At 41.6% G+C, this 19,794-nt stretch overlaps 1 protein-coding gene across 4 annotated transcripts in view; it reads right to left on the bottom strand.

Annotated features, from left to right (window-relative positions):
• The window catches only part of ascc2 (activating signal cointegrator 1 complex subunit 2), a 73,512-nt gene that overhangs the window by 20,781 nt on the left and 32,937 nt on the right, over positions 1–19,794 (bottom strand). For all 4 annotated transcript variants that reach the window (XM_041201944.1, XM_041201945.1, XM_041201943.1 and 1 more), the window contains 5 exons: positions 18,196–18,264; positions 15,065–15,139; positions 10,756–10,945; positions 8,687–8,892; positions 708–827 (listed from right to left, as the gene is read on the bottom strand). In XM_041201944.1, the coding sequence (XP_041057878.1) occupies positions 708–827; positions 8,687–8,892; positions 10,756–10,945; positions 15,065–15,139; positions 18,196–18,264 (660 nt within the window). The remainder of the gene's footprint in view (positions 1–707; positions 828–8,686; positions 8,893–10,755; positions 10,946–15,064; positions 15,140–18,195; positions 18,265–19,794) is intronic.

The raw sequence follows: 19,794 nt of genomic DNA, 5'->3' as shown, positions 1-19,794 counted from the left end.
TGATTCTTAGGGTTAGTCACTCAGATTTGCATGTCTCAGTAGCATGTTATCAATTTTTAATTAAGCTACAAAACTATGATGTGCAGAGGAAAGGAGTACAATTTTAGGGGTAAAAAATCATTATGTTTTGATTTTTTTTTGGATCACAACAACCACCATCTTCCACAACCACATCCCTCTCACCTCCCAACACCAATGCCCAGTCATACAGTGATATAGTCAGTAGCCCAGACCCCATTGTTCCATCAGGAGGCAAATACAACAGCATTCAGTAACAGAGAAATCAAAAATACAAAGTGTGTCATCATGTTGTACACTCAACCACTGAGTCATTTTGGGAAATTCTATTTAACATCTTTCGTGTTGATTACATCTTCTTTGGCTCATTTTAACTTTCTAAACAATTAAAGGGATGCAATGTAAAAGATTTGTAACTTGTCTTGCTACGGAAGTATGTAGAAATGTGAATCAACCATAATATATTAAGATCAACAAATATTTTATTTTTGGAATGTACAAGCAATTTGTTTAGGTGTGTAGCCTCTTTAAATCGTTTGCACAGTGGTGCACGCATGACAATTTAAAGCAGCCAACTTGCACACAGCCTATGTGGGAGCTTTCCGGTTGCTGCGCAACTCCGGAGCTTAAAGGAACACTTCCATAATAACTATTAAACGGTAAACTGTGATTTAGCGTGGCAAACTCACTTCTTGCCTTTCCAGATTTTGGACATGTCCACAGAATTTCTGCTGAAAACGTCAAACTCATCATGGTCAAAAATATTTACTCTTGTTGACAGAATTGATTCCTGGTCCTTTTCCACCTGCCTATTGAAAACAAAGTAAATAAAATTGTTTGGTGTTACTGCATAGAATACTACACTTATAATTTGTACTTATGAGACTAGTACATTCTACAAAACGTCCTTTAAAAATGTATTGCTAACACATTCAGCAGTTTAATCTGATATTAGATCAGATATATGTCAACTTATGACAACAAAATTATTAGCAAAATTATAAATCCAGAATTACAAAAAACCAATGTGTGATGCTGGAGATATTGAGAGATGGAAATGAGAAAACTATGATTTAGGAATTTACAGAAAAAAGTAGGTTGTACAATCGTGTTGGAATCAAAGGACATTCAAATGTCTAAACTATATTGTTTTATAGTGAGAAACCCAATAGCTTAAATTCTGTGGTCTGTTTGTTCTTATACATACACGTGTCCCCTTGAAATCTATCCATAATTTTTAAATTTTTAAAGCATAAGCTATAAGATGGTAAGTGTCATCATAATCATGTTTATGGAGCTCCTCCACATTAATTAAAAAAATAGAAATTAGCTTGGTAGACACTTTTATTCAAAGCATATAACCCTTCATTTCAAAAGTATCTTGAGTTGGTGCATTCATGGATCTTTTAGAAACAGCCCTGATGGAGGTTGACTTGAGTCGTTCTGTAGGTCTTGAATCAGTTTAAAGCTCTGGGAGGCAGAAGGTGTGAAAAAAGGAAATACAAAAAGCCTACACCAGGACCTGTATTCTTTTCGGTGGACATGCTGAAGCTGATGTCCAAGTTTAATTGTTACCACAAAGTGACCCTGGCAAAATTTCATGAAATCATTTATTACTAAAGGGCATCATATTTCTTGTAGTGCTGCTTATGGTGAGACATAAGATTTGTTGTTTTTTTTTAAAAAATAGCTGTGACATGCCACTTACACACTATGTATCACCAGAGAGATATCACATCGTTTTATGGTAGCTGAAGTCGAATTCTATTTTTATTACATAATCTTGGAATGGACAAAATTTCATGAAACCAGTAAATGGAAGGCCTTTATCAATATATGTATTCAGTTATCTGTCTGCATTTAACTTTTATCCCTTACCATTTCTGAATTGAAATGCAAACAGAACTGTCAGTTTGTCTCTGTGTCAGTTTGGACACATTAATAACATATAAGTAAAAGCTGTTAACTTCATTCTTATGGTTAATTAAAACCTACTCAAACTCATTGTCCAGTTTGTATTAAAATAATTTTCACAGGCTTAAATACTATTATACAGATCTACTAGAACTTTTCCAGTTTAGATTGTTTGGAATTGAAATATAAATGCTTCCACAAATCAGTACTTTGAGCATGTTTGAACTGGGTCATAACTATTTCTCACAGAAAGCAAACATCAACTATTTCTCACACAGATGCAAACACTGCCCATTCAAAAAAAAATTCAACATAAACTTTACCTAATTAATGTTTATGAAAATTTATGCTGGAGCTTTTCTTCAAATATTAAAAAGATACTGAATGCTGAAGAATGGGAAAGGAAAAACAGCACTAATACAATATGGAAAATTGTATGTACTTCCTTCAGCAAATATATCAAGTCCTTGCTTATGATTTATACATTTCCTGCCTCTTCAACTGTGAATTGCTGCTATTTTACATTGATCCAAATCAACAAAGTATGACAACTGAAGTAATGGGAAGTAAATGCAACAATTAAGAAATTGCACATTATATGCAAGACTTTTAAAATAATGATAAAACAACCCTATGGATAGGATAACAAAAACAGAATTACCTGGAAAAACTCAGCAGGTCTGGCAGCATCGGCGGAGAAGAAAAGAGTTGACGTTTCGAGTCCTCATGACCCTTCGACAGAACTTGCGTTCGAGTCCAAGAAAGAGTTGAAATATAAGCTGGTTTAAGGTGTGTGTGTGGGGGGCGGAGAGATAGAGAGACAAAGAGGTGGAGGGGGGGGTGGGGGTGTGTGGTTGTAGGGACAAACAAGCAGTGATAGAAGCAGATCATCAAAAGATGTCAACGACAATAGTACAATAGAACACATAGGTGTTAAAATTAAAGTTGGTGATATTATCTAAATGAATGTGCTAATTAAGAATGGATGGTAGGGCACTCAAGGTATAGCTCTAGTGGGTTTTTTTTATATATAATGGAAATAGGTGGGAAAAGGAAAATCTTTATAATTTATTGGAAAAAAAAGGGGAAGGGGGAAACAGAAAGGGGGTGGGGATGGGGGAGGGAGCTTACGACCTAAAGTTGTTGAATTCAATATTCAGTCCAGAAGGCTGTAAAGTCCCTAGTCGGAAGATGAGGTGTTGTTCCTCCAGTTTGCGTTGGGCTTCACTGGAACAATGCAGCAAGCCAAGGACAGACATGTGGGCAAGAGAGCAGGGTGGAGTGTTGAAATGGCAAGCGACAGGGAGGTTTGGGTCATTCTTGCGGACAGACCGCAGGTGTTCTGCAAAGCGGTCGCCCAGTTTACGTTTGGTCTCTCCAATGTAGAGGAGACCACATTGGGAGCAACGGATGCAGTAGACTAAGTTGGGGGAAATGCAAGTGAAATGCTGCTTCACTTGAAAGGAGTGTTTGGGTCCTTGGACGGTGAGGAGAGAGGAAGTGAAGGGGCAGGTATTGCATTTTTTGCGTGGGCATGGGGTGGTGCCATAGGAGGGGGTTGAGGAGTAGGGGGTGATGGAGGAGTGGACCAGGGTGTCCCGGAGGGAGCGATCCCTACGGAATGCCGATAAGGGGGGGTGAAGGGAAGATGTGTTTGGTGGTGGCATCATGCTGGAGTTGGCGGAAATGGCGGAGGATGATCCTTTGAATGCGGAGGCTGGTGGGGTGATAAGTGAGGACAAGGGGGACCCTATCATGTTTCTGGGAGGGAGGAGAAGGCGTGAGGGCGGATGCGCGGGAGATGGGCCGGACACGGTTGAAGGCCCTGTCAACGACCGTGGGTGGAAAACCTCGGTTAAGGAAGAAGGAGGACATGTCAGAGGAACTGTTTTTGAATGTAGCATCATCGGAACATGCGACGGAGGCGAAGGAATTGAGAGAATGGGATGGAGTCCTTACAGGAAGCAGGGTGTGAGGAGCTGTAGTCGAGATAGCTGTGGGAGTCGGTGGGTTTGTAATGGATATTGGTGGACAGTCTATCACCAGAGATTGAGACAGAGAAGTCAAGGAAGGGAAGGGAAGTGTCAGAGATGGACCACGTGAAAATGATGGAGGGGTGGAGATTGGAAGCAAAATTAATAAATTTTTCCAAGTCCTGACGAGAGCATGAAGCGGCACCGAAGTAATCATCGATGTACCGGAGAAAGAGTTGTGGAAGGGGGCCAGAGTAGGACTGCAACAAGGAATGTTCCACATACCCCATAAAGAGACAGGCATAGCTGGGGCCCATGCGGGTACCCATAGCCACACCTTTTATTTGGAGGAAGTGAGAGGAGTTGAAGGAGAAATTGTTCAGTGTGAGAACAAGTTCAGCCAGACGGAGGAGAGTAGTGGTGGATGGGGATTGTTCGGGCCTCTGTTCGAGGAAAAAGCTAAGGGCCCTCAGACCATCCTGGTGGGGGATGGAGGTGTAGAGGGATTGGACGTCCATGGTGAAGAGTAAGCGGTTGGGGCCAGGGAACTGGAAATTGTTGATGTGACGTAAGGTGTCAGAGGAATCACGGATGTAGGTGGGAAGGGACTGGACAAGGGGAGAGAGAAGGGAGTCAAGATAACGAGAAATGAGTTCTGTGGGGCAGGAGCAAGCTGAGACGATCGGTCTACCGGGGCAGTTCTGTTTGTGGATTTTGGGTAGGAGATAGAAGCGGGCCGTCCGAGCTTGGGCGACTATCAGGTTGGAAGCTGTGGGAGGGAGATCCCCAGAGGAGATGAGGTCAGTGACAGTCCTGGAAACAATGGCTTGATGTTCAGTGGTGGGGTCATGGTCCAGGGAGAGGTAGGAGGAAGTGTCTGCGAGTTGACGCTCAGCCTCCGCGAGGTAGAGGTCAATGCGCCAGACAACAACAGCACCACCCTTGTCAGCGGGTTTGATGACAATGTCAGGGTTGGACCTGAGAGAATGGAGTGCAGTAAGTTCAGAGAGAGACAGGTTAGAATGGGTGAGAGGAGCAGAGAAATTGAGACGACTAATGTCGCGCCGACAGTTCTCAATGAAAAGATCGAGAGAAGGTAAGAATCCAGAGGGAGGGGTCCAGGTGGAGGGAGAATATTGGAGATGGGTAAAAGGATCCGTTGAACTGGGAGAGGACTCCTGCCCAAAGAAGTGAGCCCGGAGACGAAGACGGCGGAAGAAGAGTTCAGTATCATGCCGAGCCCGAAATTCATTGAGGTGAGGGCGTAAGGGTATGAAACTAAGTCCTTTGCTGAGCACTGAGCGTTCAGCATCGGAGAGGGGAAGGTCAGGGGGTATAGTGAATACACGGCTGGGGTTGGGATTGGAAGAAAGGGTGGGGACGGAGGAACAGGCAGGGGTGGGGGGTCCTAGATGGGTGTTGGTGTCGATGAGTTGTTGTAGCTTGCGTTCCTTAGCACTTGAGAGCAAGAGAAAAAGTTTCTTGTTGAGGCGTCGGATGAGCCGAAGGATAAAATGAAACTGGGGGCATGCGCAGCTTTGAAAAAGGGTACGGCGGTGCTGCTGGAGGGAGAGGTCGAGTGTGTTCATATGGCGGCGCATGGCACTGAGTGTGGATTTCAGAATGTGACGGGAACAGCAGTCCGAGAAACATTTTATGTCCCGGAGATACCTGTAATCCTGGGTGGGTTCGAAACATGAGGGGTGGAATTTCAGTTGAAATCCACGTGGGGTAAGTCGGAGACGGAGACAGTCACTGAGAAAGGAGATATGGCTGTGAAAGCGGGTTTTAGTAAATACCTTGTCAAACACTAGGAGGGAAATGGAAAGCAAAGAAGGTGAGCAAGACAACAGAGAGATACGGAAATCTTGTCGCAGAGAGGAACAGAACTTCTTCAAGGAGGTAGGCATTTCTTGAAGAGCAGTGGCAGTCAATTAAACACAGAGATAAAAACAAAAAAACTGCAGATGCTGGAAATCCAAAACAAAAACAGAATTACCTGGAAAAACTCAGCAGGTCTGGCAGCATCGGCGGAGAAGAAAAGAGTTGACGTTTCGAGTCCTCATGACCCTTCGACAGAACTTGCGTTCGAGTCCAAGAAAGAGTTGAAATATAAGCTGGTTTAAGGTGTGTGTGTGGGGGGCGGAGAGATAGAGAGACAAAGAGGTGGAGGGGGGGGTGGGGGTGTGTGGTTGTAGGGACAAACAAGCCCCGGTAGACCGATCGTCTCAGCTTGCTCCTGCCCCACAGAACTCATTTCTCGTTATCTTGACTCCCTTCTCTCTCCCCTTGTCCAGTCACTTCCCACCTACATCCGTGATTCCTCTGACACCTTACGTCACATCAACAATTTCCAGTTCCCTGGCCCCAACCGCTTACTCTTCACCATGGACGTCCAATCCCTCTACACCTCCATCCCCCACCAGGATGGTCTGAAGGCCCTTAGCTTTTTCCTCGAACAGAGGCCCGAACAATCCCCATCCACCACTTCTCTCCTCCGTCTGGCTGAACTTGTTCTCACACTGAACAATTTCTCCTTCAACTCCTCTCACTTCCTCCAAATAAAAGGTGTGGCTATGGGTACCCGCATGGGCCCCAGCTATGCCTGTCTCTTTATGGGGTATGTGGAACATTCCTTGTTGCAGTCCTACTCTGGCCCCCTTCCACAACTCTTTCTCCGGTACATCGATGATTACTTCGGTGCTGCTTCATGCTCTCGTCAGGACTTGGAAAAATTTATTAATTTTGCTTCCAATCTCCACCCCTCCATCATTTTCACGTGGTCCATCTCTGACACTTCCCTTCCCTTCCTTGACTTCTCTGTCTCAATCTCTGGTGATAGACTGTCCACCAATATCCATTACAAACCCACCGACTCCCACAGCTATCTCGACTACAGCTCCTCACACCCTGCTTCCTGTAAGGACTCCATCCCATTCTCTCAATTCCTTCGCCTCCGTCGCATCTGTTCCGATGATGCTACATTCAAAAACAGTTCCTCTGACATGTCCTCCTTCTTCCTTAACCGAGGTTTTCCACCCACGGTCGTTGACAGGGCCTTCAACCGTGTCCGGCCCATCTCCCGCGCATCCGCCCTCACGCCTTCTCCTCCCTCCCAGAAACATGATAGGGTCCCCCTTGTCCTCACTTATCACCCCACCAGCCTCCGCATTCAAAGGATCATCCTCCGCCATTTCCGCCAACTCCAGCATGATGCCACCACCAAACACATCTTCCCTTCACCCCCCCTTATCGGCATTCCGTAGGGATCGCTTCCTCCGGGACACCCTGGTCCACTCCTCCATCACCCCCTACTCCTCAACCCCCTCCTATGGCACCACCCCATGCCCACGCAAAAAATGCAATACCTGCCCCTTCACTTCCTCTCTCCTCACCGTCCAAGGACCCAAACACTCCTTTCAAGTGAAGCAGCATTTCACTTGCATTTCCCCCAACTTAGTCTACTGCATCCGTTGCTCCCAATGTGGTCTCCTCTACATTGGAGAGACCAAACGTAAACTGGGCGACCGCTTTGCAGAATACCTGCGGTCTGTCCGCAAGAATGACCCAAACCTCCCTGTCGCTTGCCATTTCAACACTCCACCCTGCTCTCTTGCCCACATGTCTGTCCTTGGCTTGCTGCATTGTTCCAGTGAAGCCCAACGCAAACTGGAGGAACAACACCTCATCTTCCGACTAGGGACTTTACAGCCTTCTGGACTGAATATTGAATTCAACAACTTTAGGTCGTAAGCTCCCTCCCCCATCCCCACCCCCTTTCTGTTTCCCCCTTCCCCTTTTTTTTCCAATAAATTATAAAGATTTTCCTTTTCCCACCTATTTCCATTATATATATATAAAAAAAAACACTAGAGCTATACCTTGAGTGCCCTACCATCCATTCTTAATTAGCACATTCATTTAGATAATATCACCAACTTTAATTTTAACACCTATGTGTTCTATTGTACTATTGTCATTGACATCTTTTGATGATCTGCTTCTATCACTGCTTGTTTGTCCCTACAACCACACACCCCCACCCCCCCCCTCCACCTCTTTGTCTCTCTATCTCTCCGCCCCCCACACACACACCTTAAACCAGCTTATATTTCAACTCTTTCTTGGACTCGAACGCAAGTTCTGTCGAAGGGTCATGAGGACTCGAAACGTCAACTCTTTTCTTCTCCGCCGATGCTGCCAGACCTGCTGAGTTTTTCCAGGTAATTCTGTTTTTGTTTTGGATTTCCAGCATCTGCAGTTTTTTGTTTTTATCCCTATGGATAGGATGTTATTCAGACACAATTGAGCTTGCCACATACAGCAGTGGTTCACACTCAGATGAACTGTATTAGCGGTGTCCAGTTATGTAAAATAGTGAAAACAACATAAACTTTTTTGGAGTTGACATATCCAGGTTCCTTAAACCGAATCCAGATACCAGACACAGTTAGAGAATCTGAACTACAACAAAAGCAATTGAACACTTTGTTGAATGCACTCAGGGACTGGTGTGAACATAATTACCAAAAAATCTGGTTCTTGTTGGGAAATCAATCATAGCCAATTAGTCAAGCATAGTTCCAGCCTAATAATTTTAGTGAAAGAAGAATTGCAGGAAAACTTGAACTATGACCCATGCTGAAAACATGTTCACCACAAAGTGAAACTAAATCTCTTTTTATCCATAATATAACAAAATATTCAAAGTCATGTAGCTTGAAGTATGCATAAGACTTTGCATTTAAATGGAAACTCACTGTGGTATTTTGATTTCTTACCTCTGAAGAGTTCTGTCTAGTTTGCAAAGGGAAGGCAATATTTTATCTTCAAGGATATTGTTAATTACTTTTTCTGCATCATAATTATATTCTTCCAGGCATTCAAGAATGAAGCCTTCCCCAAGATGTGGCAGAATGTCCTTCACCTGAGAAATTAAAGATTCCAACTCGACTCCTGTTATTTTGGCAGCCGTTGCACCTGCACACTATTTACAAAGATAGGAATAAATGCTTACACAATTTCAGTAGATAGCTCCAATCTACTCTGACACATTTATTAATCTAGACTAAATTTAATTTAAAGCATACTAAAATACTCAAATATATTATTTTTTAAATTAACAAAAATAATTTAACATGTTAAACATTTTAAGTCTGCATGCACTTGACATCAATTTTTCTAATTATAAGTTCCTACACCCAGATTTATAATAGAAAGTAGATGTGTAAATTTGTCATGGTGTTAACTGTACTCTTCTGTTGATGGAAGCACTGTAGTATTGTCACGAAGAAATCATGAACAGAGAAAGAGAATAACCTGCCAATTAAAGCACATAAGCTGTCAAACAAAAATTTGAATCTGAACTTGAGAATTCTTCTTTAGTTTTGTTCTCAGCCCTTTTCTCAATTTATTTAATTTCAGAAGAGCATTTGTCTATTTTGAACATCTTTCCCCAGGAGCCTGCAAAGTGATATGGATAGGTTAAGTGAGGAGGCAAAAATTTGGCAGATGGAATAAAATGTGGGAAAATGTGAACCTGTCCACTTTGGCAGGAAAAATAAAAAAAGTGTATTATTTAAATGGAGACAGATTGCAGAACTCTGATGTACAGAGGGATCTGGGTGTCCTAGTACATGAATGACAAAAAGCTAGCATGCAGGTGCAGCAAATGGAATGTTGTCGTTTATTGCAAGGGGAATAGAATATAAAAGTAGAGAAGTTTTGCTACAGTTGTACAGGGTATTGGTGAGACTGAATCTGAGTTGTGCGTCCAGTTTTGGTCTCCATATTTCAGAAAGGATATAAATACATTAGAAGCAATTCAGAGAAGGTTCACTCGGCTAAAGTCTGGGATCAGGGGTTATCTTATGTGGAAGTTTGGACAGGCTGGGCCTGTATCTATTGGAATTCAGAAGAATGAGAGGTGATCTTATCGAAACATACAAGACCCTGAGGGACTTAGCAGGGTGGACCCTGAAAGAAAGTTTCCCCTTGTGGGAGAGACTAGAACTAGAGGGGGAAGTTTAAAAATAAGGGATATCCCATTTAAGGCTGAGGAGAATTTTTTCTCTCTCAGAGGGTCATGAGTGTTTTGAACTCTCTTCCCCAGAGAGCGGTGGAGGCAGGGTCATTGAATATTTTTAAGGCACCGATAGATTATTGACAAACAAGGGAGTCAAAGGTTACTGGAGGATTGGGAATGTGGAGTTGAGGCCACAATCAAATCGACCAAGATCTTACTGAATGGCCTACTTCTGCTCCTAATTCGTATGTTCATATGATGTAACTTTGTGATCTATCAGAAACACACAATAATAACATGCCAACATAATATGATAATTATGATTCTCTGTAGCTTAAATGTTGTTACTTTGAACAAGTAACATCTAAACATCTGCTGAAAAATTTGATTAACTCGGTGCGATACAGTTCCTTTGGAAACAAGTTTCAGGTATCAGACGGGTTCCGTCAGGCACAGAATCAATGAATGGTTACAGTATAGGATTCGGCCATTTGGCCCACCATCCATTGAATAATTCCAGATTACGTGAGCCTTGACAGTGAGTGCAGTCTATTCAATCACAGTGGTAATAAGATTCCAATCTTGACTTCACCAAACATTCACATGTACACTTTTGGCAATGGTCACTTGATAGTAATCAGGAACAGGAACACTTTCTAGTTATTTGCTCCTTAACCCAAGGCTACTAATGTCAATTACACCTTTATTGGCAGCTAGGACCAGGTTAAACCAGTTACCTGCCTAATCTGTGAAGTTCAGTTTCTCATTCGATAAACCTGCAAACCCATAGGAGAAGATACTAAACTTATCCTATTTGGTACTTACATAATCATCATTTTCATATTCTGGTTGTTTAAGTTCTTGCTCTGTTTCACCATTTACAGCTGAAACTTGACTGGTATCAAAAGCTTGTGAAATGCCAGCATTTCCTGTGGCAAAAGTAGCTTTATTCCTGCCAGTAGCTTCCCAGGCACTGTCAACAGCTTTGATGATGTAAGAGGTTCTAGTTTCATCACTATGGTTTAAGTTAAGATAAAGAGTACATTGATGCACACCTTACACTCAATGATTGAAACAAGTAGACATTAAAAAAAGACTGTCATATATTTAGAACTTATACAAAAATAATTAATCTGCTCTCTACAATATTGACTTTTAAAACTACACAAACTTTTTCCCTCAATTTATTGCTAGACGTACATTATAAGTCCATTGCAAATCTATAAATTAATTTCAGTTGTTTTACAGTGTTAGGAAAAAGATAGATTAAGTAAGTTATATTGGTATTTGTGGGTCAAAAACAGAAAATGCTGGAAAAACTCAGCAGGTCTAACAGCATCTGTGGAGAGAGAAAAAAAAGCTAACGTTTCAAGTCCTTGCTTCTTCAGGGCTAAAGAGAAGTAAAAATGTAATGAAACTTATACTGTTTAAGGGGGGTGGAGCTGGATAGAATGCCAGTGATAGGTGGAGGCAAAGGAGAGATTGCCAGAGATGTCATGGACAAAAGGACAAACAGGTTTTAATGATACTGATACTGGCTAAAGGAGGTGCTGATGGTGGCATTAAGATCAGAAAGCAGAATGTGATAATGGCAGGACAAGGCTAAGCACTCTGGAAAGAACAACATGAGCAAGTGACAGATGGTCTTTGTGGGGTGGGATGAGGGGACGGTGGTGGGAGATAAAGATTGTTTTATCCCCAACTTTTATCCTATTTTCAATGAATAAAAATGAAAATAAATAAAAATAAGTGGATAAAAAATTAAAATTAAAAATTAAGAAATGAGAATGAATATTGAAAGAAGGGGATAAAAAGAGGGTAAGGATAGAGGAGACAGTTCATGATCTGAAGTTGTTGAACTCAATGTCAATTCTGGAAGGCTGTAAAGTGCCTAATTGGAAGGTGAGGTGCTGTTCCTCCAGTTTACAGCACCTTGCTTGCATTTCTAATGAGGTTTTTACAACTGTTGCAGCTAAGGTAAACAAACAAGAGCAGAAGAATTGGGCTGTTACCCAGCAACAGGGGCCCAGAGAGGCAGGTCCCTCCCATAGAGACACACAGAAAAACTAAAGAAACAGTAGCTTTGAGTTCAGTTGATTTGAAGACAGCTGTCAAGCAGAAGCAACCTAGAAGGGGCAGACAGTGAATCGCAAGCAAAAGTTGGTTGAAAGTAGCTGCCAGGAGAGACTGGAGCAAAGGGGACAGATAGTAAATCCCAAGCTAAAAGAAAAACCCCAGGAAGCCAGGGGAATGGAACAGCAGAAAGTCGCAAGCCGACCTTTTAGTCAAAGGAAGGACAGGAACCTGCAAAAGGTCCTGTTAAGTGAAGTTAAGAGTGAGGGGTGGAGAGAAAGGCTCCATGCTTCAGATTTAAAGGGTCAAAAGCTTCAGAAAACATATTTAAAGTGAGAATAGCTTGCAAGAGGCAAGAATGTCCAAAGAGATGGCTGAAGGTTTGTAATTCTTTGCTATGGGCATGTGACACAGTGGTGTACTGTTAACGCTGAGTCGGTGAGAGTGAATGCATGGAAGACAGCTTGAATGCATGTGGTGACCCAGGGGAGAGGAACATCAGGAGCGTTTGAAACCCTGGAGGTGAAATCTTGCAGAAGGTGCCTGAAAGAAAGCGTCGGTTTAAGAGAAGATTCCAAGGCGAGGTCTTGGAGAATGGAGATTGGAAACCCTCATGTGAAAGACTGAGTGCAGTGAGACCGATTGGCTCATGGTGTGACAAGTCTGGGGGGAGTTGAGGAGAGATCCATAGCATCTGGTTGAGGTGGCATCTGTCACCTGGTTTCAGAGTGTGGTGTGTCTGACCACAGGGTGCCTGTTGGTACATGGACTGTGTAATTACTGTGGACATTAGAGTGTAAGGTAGCTTTTGTAACTTGTGTTATCTTTACAAATCTGTATATATCTGTAAAGGTATAGTTGTGGGTGAAGGAGTATTGTAATATATTTAATCTTTTCTTGTTTAATAAATGTTTTATTCTTTTGTTAAAAGTTCATTAACTGACTCCGGTTCAGTAGCCATTCTCCCAAGTATCTAAACAAATAAAAGTTAGGACCGATCAAGCTGGATTCCACTCTGAGATCAAGCTTGTCCAGGGGTAACCTCAACTACGGATCATAACAGCAGGATTAATATGTTCCAGTGTTAAAACATCCTCCAATGCCACTTCAATGAGTGGCTTGTAAGAGTGTTCCAAGTAATTTCTATTCCGTACTCATAACACAGTTCAATAATAAATTATTCTTTAAGGAATATGAGTGCCACAATTTCACTAGAACAGCAAATCACTTTCCTCCCCATTTCCATTTCATATAATGCTCAAGAAAGTCACAGAAATTGACATAATTTTTCCTCCTAAAAGCATATCCTTGCTTTTACTGTGAAAATAAAAGATTTTTCAGTCAGTCATGATCAGACTATGGGTAGGCAAATGCACGGTGAGGCTCTGGTGACTGCACTACTGATATGGAAATTTAGGAAATAGGAAAAAAAGGCAACAGATTTCTTCAAAAGACAGATGCAGAAGTAGGTTGAGTTTTACGGAAGATGAATATTATCCAGCTGTTCAATGTAGCTCCAATGTACACGTCATTGCTCTGAGTCTTTCATTATGTTTCTTTCTTTTAAAAACATTAAATTTATGTATGGAACCTAAAAATGCTGGTTATAAGTCAAGGACTTATGTGCATCATATTATTAAAGGGCTTGTTTTGAACATGTTTGTACTATTGTTTTAGGCATACTTTTCCAATATCTGTAATATATATTCAATATCTTTTTCTTAAAGTGCTAATATACTTTACAAATCAGGGATAATGACCATTCACCATCAAACTGCACAAGAAACCTGCAATATTTTCCAACTATGTTTAATCACGGGCTGCCAAGAAACTTCTATCATGGTATTAAGAATGGAAAAGTACAGGTGGAATTGCCCGGTCCTGTTGGTGGCAGGGGCAGGATAATATTGCGTGAAGGCCAAAAATCGGTTTCATGCCTTCGTGGAACCAAGTTGCAACTGTGCACTCCACCCATCAATGGCAGGCCACATTTCCCACTGCCACATGTCAGGAACCTAATTTCAATTTCATTATAAACCCTGCTTGCCAGAATCATCCTCCCCCACTGGATCACCTGGGGCACATTGGTTTGATTACATGCTGATGTGTTTCACAACTGTACATAAGGGGCATACACCTGGTGACTTGAGCTTCGAAGGGAACTCGAAGAGGAGTGCAAACAACTTTGTGCAGCACTCACGAGCATCGCCCGTAGGACATCAAGGAAGATGTGCCATGCTTTTGTGTGTGTGTGTGTGTGTGTGTGTGTGTGTGTGTGTGTGTGGGGCGGGGTGGAACACAGACAAGTTGCTTTTTCCCGGCTGCTTTTCAGTACGATGCTGGGACAAGGGCTCCAGTGCGGGTCAGGCAAGGGGCTGGGTGCTAGGCAGCACCAACTGAAGGAAGCACATAAGCATATGCTGGGAATAAGGGGGTGAGGGAAGCAGCCATGCACTTGGAAAAGCTAGTCAAAAGTGAGCATTCTTCCACAGCTAAGGTCATCAGCTGCAGTTCCATTGACATGCTTGTAAACGGGCCTCAAGCTTTTCGGCCCACTCAAGCAATGGAAAAGCATGAAAGTACCACCAAATACTCCAGAACACCCATCAAGTGCACACTGCAAATTAATGCGCATTTTAGGAGCAACAGAACGATTAGCCAACTGGGCAAGTTGTAGAATACCCTTGCAAAAGGTGGCTATAGAGCAGTCACTGGTGGAGGCGCTCACAGCCATTTACAATGTCTTTATTAAGGTTTGGACCAGTATCCATCATGGTTCAAGCTAACAGCTCAGCCTTGCAGTGTGGGTTAGGAGAATGCCTGCACCTGAGCTGAGAACACAGCCTGCAGTCCAGTGGCTGAAGCTGCCATCAATCTGTCAAGCAGAGTGGAGCGGAGGTGGGTAGGGATTCAGACAGCCAATGAGTGCACTACAAACTTATCTTGCCACATTATTTAGTACCAAAAATATAGAATTTTTTTTATTCCTTCCAGCCTTAGCCTAGGCCTGAAATTCCAATTTTAGTTGTCACAAACTTCCAAACCACAGATGAAAGGATACAGTGCAGGAAATGCCTGTTGTAGAAGGCTGATATCATCAGCCACCGGAAACTGCTCATCATAGTCTGTCAGGAATCTGTGTAAGGAATAATGAAAATCGATGTAACAACACATTTTTTGACGACATGCATTTCTTGTGTACAGCTACAGCATTTACAATTTTGAAAATAGATAACTAACCTGAATAATCTATTACGAGTATGCCTAAAATAGCATTTTGGAACAGGCAGATATGAGTAGTAAGCAAAGAGAATGACATCAGAGAACATTTCTGAAAATATACTTGCTTTTTTGGAGTGATGAAAGAAAAATAAGAGATTTTAATTAATGCGCCCTTTTCAATTTTGTTGAAATAATTTTGAACATCTGTCATGGCTTGGAAAGGTACACTGTGGTTCACAGAAACTGCAAAGATTTATTTTTTGCCTTGTTGCTTCTCCCTCGCAGATTTCTACTGCTGCCATCTGCAGCTGAAGATTCAACCCAGTGAACAAAAGAAACAGGCATGCAATTCTTCTTCACAACTACCACTGCTTCTCAGTCATTAATTAGCAGAAGATACAAGACTCCAGCATAGAACTAGTCCTGCAACATTACCCCTTCTCTCATTCACCAAATTAGATATTCAGCTATCGCTGTACATCGTGAATGTAGAGTTATGCTGAGCAGTGGAGTATCTTCCCCAAAGTTAACGTGTAAGCATAACAACCACCACCAGTACTAAAACTCACAATGTTCCTTTTGGGAATCTGACACTACATCTAAGGCACTTACCAAGGTAGGTTGTACTTTTTTTTCCATACTGAGATTTAAAAATTTTTAAATTGCTTTTGTAAATACATGCTACGATACAGAATACAGTCCAAGTTGCACAAGAATTAATTTAGGTAGAAATGCTTTGATTTTCTTAACCAATGATGTAAATCCACAATGTACATCTCTTAAGGTACCCAATTCCTTGTCCATTACAATCCCACTACAGACTTTGGGAGAACTGCCACTAAAAATTTATAGTTCAATGCCTATAATGCAGACTATTTAAAAATTACAAGGGGTTTAAATGCAGTTTTTTGTGCTTGAAGTAGTGAACATTGTGGATACCAACTATAAATTAACTCATGGCCTTGATCTTCTAGGGTATTCATAAAAGAAAAATTAATGTGTGAAGAGACTGAAAACTTATCAAGGGTTATATCACAGTTGACTACTGGGAAACTCTACATCCTCTGTATGGGATTGTGTCATGGTTTCAGTAAATAGACAAAAACATGAATTATTAATATTTCAGAATTGCTCCAAGGATATATGCTCCAAGTACTGAAATTTCCTTGCAGTTAATATATGTATTAATATTGCATAATGAGATTTTATGGACACACTCAAATTGAAACAAACATTCAGATTTTATTTTGTGTTGTCTCTTTATTCCTGTAATGCAAGTATATGTTTTTTCTCATATGTTAGGTGACAGAAGGGTACATCGGCAGGCAAGAGTGATAAACAGTGGTTGCCAAAAGTCAAGTCATAGTTGTTCCATAAACTATACTAAAATGAAATGTATATATTTCGTTGATTTATTCAGACTATGGAGCAAACCTATTTGGACCTCTCTGTCCTAGGCTTCCTACACTCTGCCAGTCCCACTTTAACATTGACTTGAACAACTTCAGACTTTAACATTACTCTCATTTTCACCAGTGCTCCTATTTTACTGTAACCATTCACAATTTCTGGATCTCAAATAATCTTCTGTTCTAATTTCATAAATATTGTTTCCTTTTGTCTTGCACCATGTATTCAGTTGTCTTCTACCTAATAATAGGCCCAATTGCAGGCCATTCTTTTTCTCCCTACCTTTCCCCTGGCTTTGTTTCCCCTTATGAGCCGTTCATCTGCAACATCTTCCTCTTGCCACAGACATCTGACCTGCTGGATCGTATCAAACAGCATGTCCCTTCAGCTGTTTGCAATAGGCAAGTAATGACCATACCCAAGCAGCCCAAGCTTGTGATTCTGCAATTAAACAGCACTTGCTAAACAATCCTGATTGTGCTAAGAATTATACTGACAATCAATTTAAGATTATCAATTGGGCTCGCAGTATGACTCATTGACATGTGCTAGATACCACATATATTCACACATACAGCCCTGTTCTTTGCAGACAGAAGGAGCATGTCCATGCATTGTGCCTTTTCCAATTAGAAAAAGAGCTTGGGGGACAGCCATTCCCTGGTTCATTCCCCAAGGCAATGCCTTGATCAGAGTCGACCTTTCCAGTTTGAAATTAAACAGTTAACTATTCCCTGGTGCATTCTTCATGGCAATGCCTCTACCAGAGTCCACTTGCCAACCAATTAGCATTCTCTTCTCAAGCAGTTTAAATTGATGTTCCTTTTGCAATTGGTATTCTTGAGAATCTGTCTTGATGGATGTAAGATGAAAAGCCTTGACGGCATGTCTCTTTTTTCAGTAATACACAAGTTCTGTACTGCCAAACATTAACTACTTCCACCCATCACCCATTTCTACCCCTGCCTCAGCTTATCTGCTGCCAAAACCCTCGTCCATGCTTTTGTTACTTTCAGGATCGACTATTTCAATGGTCTTGTGGCTGGCTCCATTTCTCCTCCATACAGTTCTGCTCATCCATAGCTCCACTGTTTGTATCCTAATCTAAACCTAACCTTGTTCACCCATTACACCTGTGCTCTTTGAACTTCACTGGCTCCCAATTTACCGACACCATAATTTCAACGTTCTCATGCCAAATTCCTTCATGGTCTCGCTCCTCATCTCCGTAACCTTCTCCAGCCCCACAGCCCACCAAGAATTCTGTGTTCCTTCAACTCTAGGCCCTTGTGCAACCCAAACTCTCTTTGCTCCACCATTGGTGGCTGTGGTTTCAGCTATCTAGGTCCCAAGTTCTGAAATTTCCTCCCTAAACTTCTCCATCCTACATTACGACACTCTTTAAAATGTCCCTTTTTGAGGTTTTACTGCGTATAAGGCAGTATATAAATGGAAGTTGTAGTTATTGCTCTAAACAGAATGTACATATTAGAAGCAGTGTATAAAAACTTTGTTGATGGATTTCCTTGTAAACTTTCCAGAGCTTGACTGCGCCCTTACCTCTTCTGGTGTAGCAGAGCTGTAAAGATCTGAAGGAAATCTTCTATAAAAGTCAGAATATGTTCAAATCTACATAACAGAAAAATAAAACTATGAAAAGTCTTATTACTAGAGAAAAAAACTGTAATGACAATTATCTCTTTAAAGCAGTTGCCTATAACTTCTACTGAACAGAATTGCTTTGTTACAATATCAGTGTAACTCCTACCAACACAAGATGGCTGCCGAAACCGGTCTGCGGATGCGCAGAAAGCTAATAACATCACTCCATTGCACCCAGCATGCTAACACACCTCTATGCATGCATGTGGTTGCAGTGCCCTAGCAAAATATTACTGCCTACTTATGTGAATATAACAAACTAAATTGACATGGACAAGGAATGATGAATGGGAATGTTGTCTTCAAATACAAAGTGCAGATGTAGGGGTCAAAGTAACAGATGCGCCCGATAATCAAAGCTAACACATCAAGGGGAGAAAACATAGCTGTGATTATTTGAGTGGTGCCATTTTTAGTCCTGGCCACTGCCAACTCTGTTGCTCGCTATGTCATAAGGCAGCAATAGAATAGACTGCGCATGCCCAGCATTGGCAGCAAATGCGGCTGTACAATGTTCAACTACAATACAAAGCTCAACAATCCTCTCTAAGGGTTAAATTGAGAGGAGATTACACAAACTATGGTTGTATTCCCTGGAGTTTACAAAGTTAAATGGTGATATGATCAAAATTAAATTTGTTAAGGCAGGACTGAAAGTAGAAACTATTCCTGCTGGTTGGAGAGTCTAGGATTCGAGGATATAGCTTAACAATTAGAGTCAACCTTTACATGTGTTAAGTTCGGAAGCACTTCCAAGCGCAAAGGGTGATAGAAATCTAGAACTCTCTTCAACAAACAGTTGATGCTGGATCAATTGTTAATTTTAAATCTGAGATTGATATCTGTTACCTTATTATTCTGTTATCCAAATGAATTGAGAGATATGGGGCAAAAGCAGGTAAATGGAGTTACATCATAGATCTCACTGAATGGTGGAACAAGCTCGAGGGGATAAGTGGCCTATTCCTATTTCTATACACCAATGTCTGAATACAAATCAGAAATGCAAACATAACACATACTATGCCATGCCACAAAGTTTTAAACTAATTTACTGGAAATGCTTTAAAATACAAATAATGAATATGATCCATGGGTACATTTAAAATGGTCCAAATTCAAAAACTCAATTCAGGCTTCAGGATTACTTAGCTCATTACTTGGCTCCTGCCTGGCTGGAACACCATCCATCTTGTTTAAGAGAGTGCTCCTTGAATGCCTAGTTATACACGTGCTAACAAAGGGCCTGCATTTTTAATGTTAATCCTGCCTTTCAGAACCTGAGAGACCTACCTCACATTACCAACACAGTTTGCTATAGAGGAAATGAAGGAATTATAGCTAATTACAGGAATTGGAGCATGTCAGCCACAGTTCAGTTGGTAGCACTTTTGCCCGAGTCAAAGATTGTGTACTGAAGCCCCATTCCAGAGGCTCGAGCACAAAATCTAGGCTGACATTGCAGTGCAATACTAAGAGTACTGCACTGTCAGAGGT

Source organism: Carcharodon carcharias, chromosome 13 (assembly GCF_017639515.1).
Source record: "Carcharodon carcharias isolate sCarCar2 chromosome 13, sCarCar2.pri, whole genome shotgun sequence".
In the NCBI taxonomy this organism is placed as follows: Eukaryota; Metazoa; Chordata; class Chondrichthyes; order Lamniformes; family Lamnidae; genus Carcharodon; species Carcharodon carcharias.
The sequence above is the reverse complement of the archived record's forward strand: the minus strand, read 5'-3'. Positions and strand labels throughout refer to the sequence as shown.